The sequence below is a fragment of the Phyllostomus discolor genome, chromosome 13, assembly GCF_004126475.2.
Source record: "Phyllostomus discolor isolate MPI-MPIP mPhyDis1 chromosome 13, mPhyDis1.pri.v3, whole genome shotgun sequence".
Classification (NCBI taxonomy): Eukaryota; Metazoa; Chordata; class Mammalia; order Chiroptera; family Phyllostomidae; genus Phyllostomus; species Phyllostomus discolor.
In genome coordinates, this window is record NC_040915.2 from 6,838,698 (window position 1) to 6,849,476 (window position 10,779).

The following is a 10,779-nucleotide window of genomic DNA, read 5'->3' on the forward strand; positions in this document are numbered from 1 at the left end:
GTATTCCTTTGATAATGCACGAGACCAGGTCATTGAAAAAATAAAATACCCAATTTCCCAAATCTGGTGGACTCGGGTCACGGCACTGACCATCCAGCACATGCGGTGACCCCAGCAGGTCTGAGGGCAGTGGCTGGAGCTCCCGCTGCGGGGCTGAGGCCGGGCCCCCGGAGGCCTCTCCCCTGTCCCCAGAGGAAGCCCATCCAGATCTAGGAAACTGCCCAGACCCCTCTCAATATTAAGTCCACAGCAAATCAAACGCTTTCCTTTATGTGGCACTGGATTTTCCACAAAGTAAAAATCAAAATGAGTAAAGATGTGGTTTCCAGATAATACCCGACAAAGCGGAGACCAGGGGGTGAGGCGTCATCACTCGGGCCTATAAAAGCTGCCACAAGAGACCAAGGCCACATGCACTCCGCCGAGGCCAGCCTCCGTGTCTGCTCCGACTCCTCCTGCTGGCTCTGGGCTCCATGGCGCTCTGGGTGACTTTGGTCATTGCTCTTACCTGCTTCAGCGGTCTCGCCTCCCCAGTCCCTATGCCACCCTCCTTCATAGCCCTCAGGGAGCTCATTGAGGAGCTGGCCAACATCACCCAGGTGAGTGCCCCCTGACCACGGTCCCAGCTCTGAGGGTGCTGGGTGGTTGGCTCTGGGGATGCTGGTCCAGGTCTGGGTCTTGAAGGCTGGGCCTGGTGCTAAGATGCCTGTGGGTCAGGAAGAGGCCCCATGGCCCAGGGGCAGGTCACAGGGGAGGGAGAGGAACCAGACTGGGGGTGCAGCAATACGGACGGAGGACCCGTGGAGGGCTTTGGCGGAGCCACAGAGAGCGCCCACTCAGCCATTCCTGAACAGAGACAAGCGAAGGGCCAGCGTGTGCTTAGAACCATTTGGCATTTGCCAATGGGATTTGAACACAGCAGCCATGGGGCATTGTCCACAGCCTCCTAGCTAAGCCTGGCCTTAAGGAAGGGTCCATGAGTAGGGTCAGCTCCTGACCGTGTGCCAGGCCTGGTGCTGGGTGCTGATATCTCATTTCACTGCTACCAGGCACCGAGAAAGGCAGATGTGAGAGCCCGTTTTACCCACTGAGCCTCCGTGAGGTTAATTCACAAAAACCAAATTCAAACCAGGCCTGGCCGACACCAGAGCACCCGTGCTCAGAGCTGCGGTGTCCCCCGCCCTCCACCCCGATCAGCAGGCAGGGTGTTCATTCCCCACTTCCCCCTCCCAGGGCCCCTGGGCTCCCACACCTGACGGGGCCCCTGCTGACAGGCTTGGTGTCTCTGTCCTCCTGCCCTGGCTGCGGTGACTGGCGGCGGCGCAGAAGGCTTGTCCCTTAGCAGTTGGGTCATTCGGTTTTTCTCTCCCGGCTCGAAGACCCCTGGAGGGTGGGCCTCCCTGACCGTGCAGAGAGGGAATGAGGTTCAGGGACACTGAGGGCCAGGCCTGCCTCTGGGGAACATGGGGTGCTCTGGGACCTGGCCCCTCGGAGAGCAGGCCTGGGGCCCCGCCCACACTCTGCTCACTGTCCTCTTGCTCCCCCAGGACTCCCTCTGCAACGGCAGCATGGTGTGGCATGTCAACCTGACAGCTGGCTCGGTAAGGACCCCTTGCACCCTGGGACCCCAAGGCTGGGACCTGTGAGCAGGCACAAAGAGGCACTCTGTCCCCTGCCACCACTCCGTCTGCCACTCCCGTAACCTCACTGAAGCAGGGCCTGACCCCACCTCCTCCTTCCTGCAGTACTGCCCTGCCCTGGACTCGCTGATGAACGTCACAGACTGCCGTGCCATCCAGAAGACCCAGAGGCTGCTGAGCAAATTCTGTCCTCACAAGCCCTCAGCCGGGGTAAGGCCCAGCCCCGACCCCCTCCCTGCACCCTGCACCCTGCTGCCAGCCCTGGGAGCTACAGAGAACCTGGCTGAGCATCTGAAGCATGCATCCATGGCGGGGGGTGGGGGGTGGGGGGGTGTCCTTTGTGGCAGCAGGGATGCGGACTTTGGGGTCTCTGGGACCTGGGCGTGAGGGCCCCTGACTCCTGCCACCTCTCTAAAATGAGAGTGACAGTGCCCACCTCATGGGGCCTTCTCTGAGGACCCAGCGTGCCCCACCCCGGGAAGCCCGGCCCAGGCTGGTCGCTGGGTCCTGGCGCTGGCCCACTAACACGAAGGCCTGTCTGTCCCTGCAGCAGGGCCCCAAGCCGCCCATCCGAGACACCAAAGTCGAAGTGACCCAGTTTGCCAAAGACCTGCTCCGACACCTGAGGAAAATGGTGCGCCACAGTGTGTCCAGCTGAAGGTGCGGAGCACGAAACGCTGGCGTCGCCGGCGGCCGAGGCCGGCCCTGACCGGAACCTGCAAATCCATCTTCCTTTCAGACGCCAGAAATTCCCCAGAGGACGGGATGGGTGGGGTGGGGAGGGTTTCCTTAGCTTAGACCTCAGCCTGCGCTGTCTGCCTGCAGCCCTGTCCGACCTTGGTCCCCGGGCAGGGGCTCTGAGCCTGGGAGGAGGGGACAGACATTGCTCATGCCACCTCCCGGCTCCTGGAGCCAGCTGGAGCATTACGGAGCACACCGCACCCCCCCCCCCCCTCCCCCCGGCCTCGGGGTGAGGGCTGTGTTTCCCAGAGGGGCAAGCAAGGCAGCGCGCAGCTGAGGTGTACCTCTTCTTAGCCTTATTTATTACTATGTATTATTTAAACAAGTGTGTTTGTCTGTGCCGGGGAGGCGGGGGCGGGGGGGGGGGCGACGCTGCGGGGACCGGGAGCCGCGGGCACGGAAACTCCGGCTCCAGCATTAAAGCAGCGGGCGCAGGAGCCCCGGGACCAAGTACTGTGTGCGAAACTCTGCTACCTCACCGGGGCCGGGCCGAGGCTCTGGTCCGCCAGCCAGCGAGCCGTCGGCCCTCGGCCAAGGAGTAATTTATTGTTTTTCCTTGTATTTAAAATTAAGTATTAAAATATGTTATCAGGGTTAATAATATATACAAGAGCAACCAAGAACACTGCATGTGGTATGTGTGCATTGGGGGGTGTGGTCACTGAGTTTATGTTGTCACTGCCTTTGTCAAACTGGAGGCCAGAATAAAGAGGATGATGAGAGACCTCACGGTGTTTGCCTTCTATTTTGACCTTCAGGAGCACTGGCCTGTGCTCCTGGACTCTCTGGGGCTCCTCTGGAGGCAAGTGAATGGAGGAGGGGGGCCTCAGATAGAGAGAGGGGAGCGAGGGACAAGACCTGGGCAGAGAGACCGGGAGCAAGCCCCTAGGGGAGGGAGGCCCTGGCCTGGAGGAAGTCGCCCCCCTACCCCCCTACCCCCACCACACCACAGGGAGCAAGGAAGCTGGGCCCCGGGTGTCAGGGTTCGAGCAGGGCATCTGGGGCAGACAGAGACCTCAGAAGCCATCTCATGATCCCAGGTCCTAGTAAGTGGCCAGCCTGTACCTGGCACCACCAGCGCCCCTGTGTCGCTCTCATTACCTCTGCCCTCAGAGAAACATGAGGAGCAAAGCCAGGATCTGAACTCCAAACTCACTCCAACTCCACTTAACTATGCTGAACAACCCTGCCTCCCTCTGTCCAAGTGTCATCTGACCTAAATGCATGACCTTTATAATATACTCATCCACCTGTTTGGACACTTGACCTGATGGGAAGCTCACTACCAATAATCTAGGGACAGCCCATTCAATTTCTGGAGATGTCTCGTCATTAGAGAGAGCACACTCACGCCGCTGTGAACAGAGGTGCACCAGTTGACCTGTGGCCCCTGGACTGTGGAACGGCTGCGTGGAGAGCCAATGTCTCAGGGCCCTGGGCAGGGTTCCTCCAAGCAGGGGCCATGGTGCAGGTGCCAGAAGCAGCAGGCCTCAGCAAGAACCAGCTGACGGTCATGCCTGTACTCAGCAGTTTCCACTGAGTATTGCTGGGAGGCGCCCAGAGCAGAGGGGCTGCCCCAGGAGGCTGGGATGCCTTCACACCAGGTGGAGGGCCACTGGACACCAGTCTTAGACTCTGGGGGCAGGCAGGTGCCCTCGCTGGGGAGCTCAGGGCCCTGCAGGAACATTTACAGCAATGCTCAGAAGTCGGCGAGAGCGGCTGCAGGCAGCACAGGCCACAGCAGGACTCATCCAGGGGGCAGATGACCACGACAGAGTGCAGTGGGGCGCACCCCTGCCGCACTGGCACCCAGGCAGAGGTGCGGGAAGAAGTCACATCTGAGGAGCAGGATGCTAGGGTCTTGAGGCCCAGACAGGGAAGACCTGGGGAGGGGACACGGGAGCTAAGTGTCCCAGGGGCTGTCCAGAGCAGGGACAGGGCTGGCCTCTGTGGTCCCAAGGGGTCCCAGACCTGGTCGGTCCCACCATACTTGCTGAGGACTGCTGGAGGCCTGCACCCCCCAGGCTGCTGGGCAGACCGAGACTCGGCCTGCACTCGGGGCTGAGCACCAAAAAGGCATCTTTGCGGAGGGGTGGGCGGGGGGGGGGGGGGGGGGATGGGGGCTCTACCCAGGGAGAGTGAGGAAGCTCCAAAGTCAGGGTTAGGGATAGGAGGCAAGATCTCCGCTAACCCCCACCCCCCAGCGAGAGATTCGAGGATTTTAAGGCCAGAAGGACATTTATGGGAGATTAATTTTTTTTAACACAGTACTTAGTAATCCATCTGCAGGTAGCACCATGCCCTCTCTGCCCAACCATGGCATCAGGCCCTCTGTCAAAAGGAAGATGGACAGTCTTCTGGTGAAATTCTGTGCGAATGTCCCGAAAACTCAGACCAGAATGGAGGCTGGCTCAGTGGGGATGGTCCCTGAGGATTTCCCAAGGCTGGATTCCAAGCCCTGCAGTCCCCAGGGCCCTGCAGCTGAGTGAGCTGTCCTGACAGCACCCCACCACTAGGGGTCCACAGCGTGCCGCATGCTCAGCCGCCCACAGCTCCCTGCCTGCACCTCTGAGCCTGTGCCCCAACAGGGGACCTGTGGTCACCAGCGCTGTGCCATGAGTCAGAAAAGGCTCGGGGCCTTCCAGGGACAGCGGATGCCTCACAGAGCCACAGAACCAAGCCACCTCTGCCGGCAATGGAGGTGGGTTCAGCCAGGAATGAGAGAGAGAGAGAGAGAGAGGGAGAGGGAGAAAGGCAGAAAAGGGAACAAAAAGGCCTGTGTCACAGTGTCACTGCTGTGGCTGGGAATGTCAGAGCCTGGGCACTGGCCCCTGAGGCCTTTGCTGGGAGCCTGCCCTGCCCATGTGCCCTGGCTTCTCTGACGCACGAGACAAGGGCGGGGCCAGAGAGAAGGGGGGTCAGGAAGAGACAGAGCACTAGGTGAGTACAAGGAGATGCTGATCGTGGGGCCCAGGGCGGGGAGCCCCTGACACCCGGGAACCCCAGGCCTGGGAGGTTTCACTGAAAGGGGCTGGGACCCAAGTGAGAAGTGAGACACAGGCGAGCTTCCGGTGCAGTCGGCCCCAGACACCTCTGCTCACCGTGGGCTGAGACGCCAGAAACTCGCGAGTCAGCCGGGCCCCTCCAAGGCTGGCCCTCTGCACTGCTCAGCCTGCAGGGCTTCCTCAGTGCCCCGAGGCCTGCAGGGGGCTGTGTTTGTCCAACCGTCAGCTCCTCACTTTTTCATTGTGATGCATCAGGGAGTGCCTTTTGCTTCTGGTGTTAATTCAGCTGGTCAGTTTGAGCAAAGTCAAAAACTCTTCCTCCCTTCAGCAGCTCCAGCCTAAGAAGGCCCGGCAGGGTCCAGGCGGACTGTGCTCCCAAGGGCCGGGGTGGGGGTCCCCTGGCCTGGAACGGGCTGGCCATCAGCTAGACTTTCTAGGGGGCTGAGCCGGTGTCAGAGCTGGTGGCTGTATCCACCATCACCCTCCCACACATGTGGCCCACTCCTACTCTGAAAGAGAAAAGTCATACAGCCCCATTATCTTCATTCACTTCTCGGCTCCACCCAACGCAGCAGAGCAAAGGGTTTGCAACGAACTTTCCCAGATCAACTGATTTCCCGGCAGCCAGGGAGGGCCCCATGACGAAGCCGGTGAGATCCCAGAAGCGGTTTTCTACTTACGACCTCACTTTCTGTTACACTGTCTCCCTTCCCTGCACAGTACCTTCTCTTGTGGAAAGTGATGCTATTGAAGAGCTGTTCAGAGCCACCCCCAGCCCAGGGCCCTGCCTTGGCAGCCCTGCCCTGTGGTCACAGGTGACGCAGATGCCAAAATTAAATAGCCAGTCTCATCAGCCCCGCTCTCGGCACCAGTCGGATGAGCTTGTGGCCCCACGGCTCTCCCTGACACCCATGGGGGCGTCCACGGGGGCCAGTGCCCGGTGGTGTGCTGACCACACCAGCCTGCAGGTCTGTGCCCCGCCCCCGCCCCCCCACCACTGAGCCTGAGCTCTGGGCGTGGAGCCTTGAGACACCGCATCAGAGAAGATACCACGGATTGTCTCTGCTTTCTTCTCACCTCTGTTCCCCCACATTTCCTATAAGGAGCATGCATGCACGTCCCCCTGGGGGACAAAGACAAAATTAAAAACAAAGAGGACATGAAATTGATGTCCCGAGGGAACAGAGCACAAGCAGGGTGGGGAAGGGGCCTGCAGCGCTCCCTGGGCAGACCCGCACCGGGGCCCCTGGGCTCATCCCAGCCCCTCCCCAGGGCCAAAGTGCTGTCTCGGGAGAGAAGGGGGGCAGGCCTGGGAGGCAGGAGGCTGAGCAGTCCTCCTTCCGTGGACTGTATCCTCAGACCAGTCAGACCCTATGTTGCAAAAGAGGGAGTAAGGCACCCCCTTCTTGGGGGTTTTCACCCAGCCCCAGACTGGTGCAGGGAGACGGGGGGGGGGGGGGGGGGGGGGGCGGGGGGGACAGGAAAGGGTGGGCTGAAGTGACACCAGCGCCCTGGGGACAGAGGGGCAGGTCCTGCAGGCTCCTCAGCCGACTTTCCTCTCTCTCAGGACAATCTTCCCCCTGCTTCTCAAAGGAGAGAGAAGCCAGGGCCTATGCAGCTACCTCATCGTCCATTCCACAAAGCCAGAGTCCAAGGCCCTGCCTGCCCTGGCCCTGTCCTCCCCTTGCCCCCTGCGCCCCCTTGGGGGAGGAGTCCCCTTCATCTGTGCTCAGGATCCCGTTCCCCTGCCTTCTCTGGGGACTTGGGGCAAGGCCTCGGGGTCCCCACTGTGCTCCTGACTCCCTGTTACACAGCTGCCCCGCTGTGGGATGGAACGCATGGTCCTGCAACCAGTGTCCACAGCAGCCTTCACCGGGGCAGGACACCGGGTGAGGCGCTGGGCCCCACAATGACTGTGCAAGGCAGCGTCCACTGGAGACGCAGGATCCACAGACAGGAGAACCTGGGAGTGCAGGGCACAGTGGGAGCTGCAGAGGGCAACCAGGCAGGTAGGGGCCGCTCTGTGTTGGGAGAGGAGGTCAGAGAGGCCCTCCCTGGAGAGAGAATCCAGAATGCAGATCTGGATGAAGTGCGGGAAGGCATTCAGCACAGGGAAGGAAGAAGAAGGAGAGAGGAAGGCGCACCGCTGCCCCTGCGCCCACATGGCCGGAGCCAAGGGGCCCCAAGGGCTCCACTCCCAGTGGGACGGGCGACACTCTCTGGCTCCCGTTCACCAGAAGCCCTGGGGCTGCGCTGCTGTGTGAGGAACAGAAAGTGGGGACATGGGCAGGAGCAGGATGATTAGTTAGGGGGCTCCTGGGGAAGCCCGGAGGGAAAGGTGGGGGCGGGCAGTGAAGGTGTGGCAGCCAGGGGTGGGGCAGGGTGGTGGGGCAGCCAGGGGTGGGCAGAGACGAATCTGATAGGCCGGTGTTGCTCACCTGTGAAGCTGGCGGGGGATAACCAGGGGCTGCTGTGGTATGTGTTTGAAATTTCCCATAATAAAAGAGTTTTCAAATTATGTGGATAGAAAACTGAAATGTATATTTAACATTTGCATATCATGTAACACATGAGTATTTACTTTCACATGGTGTGCATACGTGTATGTTATACAGGTGATGCACACAGGCAGATCTCCGTGACCAGGGCCCCCAAGTGTGCTGGCAGAGCTTCGGTTCTGGGCTAGACAGCAGTACCCGAAGGGCGGAGTTGCCCTTGACCGAGCTGGGGAAGCTGTGTTCAAGGGCATTCCTCTAAAAACTAACCGGGAGGCCCTGGCGGAGTAGCTCCAGGGTTAGAGCACCGGCGGTCAGGGCACATACAAGAATCAACCAGTGACTGTGTAACCAGCACATCGATGTTTTTCTCTCTCACCCTCTTAAAGTCAATCAATCAAAAAAAAAAAAATTAACAACTAGCTACCGATTGTGCGTAATCGCCCACCGCTTGCAGCCAACACCTCGTCAGGTGCGTCCACTCCGAGTCACCCGCCAGCCTCCACCCTGACTGTGCCCCAGGAGCCGCCTCAGTGAGGTCCCCAGTGATCCTGCCGCTAAGTCCCATGGGAGCCCGGGGTCTGCCTGTCCCTCTCCGACCCCGAAGAGTTCTGCTGCGGCTCAGGCTGGGGTCCTCTCTCGGGCTCCCCTCCCAGGCTCCTAGTGGCAGTAGCAGCCTCGTCTCTTTCCTCCCCTGACTCCGGCATCGCTGGGGTGCTGCAGGCAGCTCTCGTCCCCTGTCTCCCCTGGTCCCTGTGGCTTCCTCACCCTCCGTGTCTCCAGCCCAGACCCCCCCCACCCCCGTGTGCAGAACTGGGCCCAGGGGCAAACAGCCCATTGCCTTCCCTCTGAACAGCAGTCACCATAACCAGCAGCTCCCCAGCCCCCCCTACAACTTCCCGCTCTTCCTCACCCTTGTGTTCAGCCAGTTCCAAGAGCTGATAATAACAATGACAATGATGATAGTTGGCATTTATTGCAGGCTTTTGACATGCCAGGCACCACACCAAACACTATATTTATTACCTCGTGTGATCTTCCCACTGCCCTGTCATTAATTAGCCCAGTTGACAGAGAGCCTGGACAGCACACCATTTCCAAGGTCACCCAGAGTGAGGGGCAGAGCTGGGGATCAGAGCTACCGGGGCCCCCGGGCCCCAAGACACACGTTCATGTTCTCCTGCTGCCGGCACCTCAGCCCCGCAGCCCCGCTCCCACGCCCCACTGTCCCGCCCCATCCACACGGATAGAAGGCATGCAGTGTCCCAACCGGCCTCCCCTCCCTAGGCCCCCTGGCTCTCCTCTGGGCCCTGCCCACCTTCACCCCTGAATGCACAGCCGGCTGCTCTCAGCTCCAAGAGGTGTGCTCTGCAGCCCGGATCTCCTCCAGCGTCTGCGCTCCCAAGTTCACCCATTTTAACTTGGACCTCTCCTCAATGAAGGAGCATGTACCATTTTACTCCAAATAATAGTCCCCATGAATTGAAGTCTCCACCTGTGCTGGAAGGAGCCTGTCTGCCCGTCTCATGAGCTCCACTTGCCTGTGTAGTGAAGGACTAACTTACCCCGGTAAAAACCAAATGATCCAATTTAAAAATGGGCAAAGGACCTGTGTAGACATTCTTCCATAGAAGATATACGAATGGCCAAGAGGTCTGTGAGGTGTTCAGCGTCACTAATCATGGGGAAACACAGGTCAAAACCACACCGAGACACCGTCTCACACCTGTTGGAATGCCCATCACTAAAAAGACAGAAGATGACAAGGAGAAAGGGGACCCTCGTGCACTGTTGCTGGGAGCGTCACTGGTGCAGCCACTGTGGAAACTGCGTGGAGGTTCCCCCCAAAATTAAAAATAGAACTGCCTTGCGATGCAACAATTCCACTTCTGGCTATTTATCCAGTGGAAACAAAAACCCTAACTTGAAGAGCTACCTGCACCCCCGCATTCCCTGCAGCGTGATTTACGACAGCTAAGACATGGAAACAACCTCCGTGTCCATCGATGGATGCGTGGATAAAGAAAACCTCACACATACACATATACAATAGAACGAGTGACTCAGCCATAAAAAGGGGGGAAATCCAGCCATTTCTGACAACACGGATGGGCCCTGGGGGCGCTGTGCTGAGTGAGACGTCAGACAGGGAAAGACAAATACCATAAGCCCTCGTGTGGGGGGGGACCACAAACAAGCACCCAATCAGACTCACAGAAAACAGAGATCAGATTTGTGGCGACCGGAGGCGGGGGGAGCGGGGCGCGGGGAGCAGAGGATTCGGGTGGAGGCGGTCACAGGCGCACACTTCCGCTTGTCAGATGAAGCGCTGGGATGTCAGGAACAGCTGACCGTCGGTGACGCCACTGCCTGGTGTACTTGAGAGTTGCTGAGACAGTAGATGCTCTGGCTCTCCTCATCACAAGGAAAAACGCTTTTAAAAAAATTTTTAAAATATTTTATTTATTTATTTATTTTAGAGAGCAGGGAAGGGAGGAAGAGAGACAGAGAAACATCAACGTGTGGTTGCCTCTCACACGCCCCCCACTGGGCACCTGGCCCACAACCCAGGCATGTGCCCTGACAGGGAATCCAACCGGTGACCCTTTGGTCTGCAGGCCCGCGCTCAATCCACTGAGCCACACCAGCCAGGGCCACATTTTTTTCTTTTCCTTTTTTTTCTTGTATCTGTATGAGATAATGAATGTTAACTAAGCTTGTGGTAATCATTTCGCAATACATGTGAGTCAAATACAATGGTGTATATAATTATATCTCAATAAAACTGGAGAAAAAGAGAAATATCTGTTTCTTAAAAAAAAAAAAAAAAAGAACTAACTTACCCCCAAAATCTGACCTTTATCCCTGCTCTTGGTCACCTCTAATTTATGCTAATGA

At 58.6% G+C, this 10,779-nt stretch overlaps 1 protein-coding gene across 1 annotated transcript; it reads left to right on the plus strand.

Moving 5' to 3' along the window:
• Nucleotides 1-348: 348 nt before the first annotated feature.
• IL13 (interleukin 13) lies at nucleotides 349-2,344 on the plus strand. The gene is made up of 4 exons (XM_036014318.1): nucleotides 349-599; nucleotides 1,548-1,601; nucleotides 1,746-1,850; nucleotides 2,191-2,344. The coding sequence occupies exons 1-4, from the start codon at nucleotides 474-476 to the stop codon at nucleotides 2,296-2,298; spliced, it is 393 nt and encodes a 130-aa protein (XP_035870211.1). The 5' UTR covers nucleotides 349-473; the 3' UTR covers nucleotides 2,299-2,344.
• The last annotated feature ends 8,435 nt before the right edge of the window (nucleotides 2,345-10,779 follow it).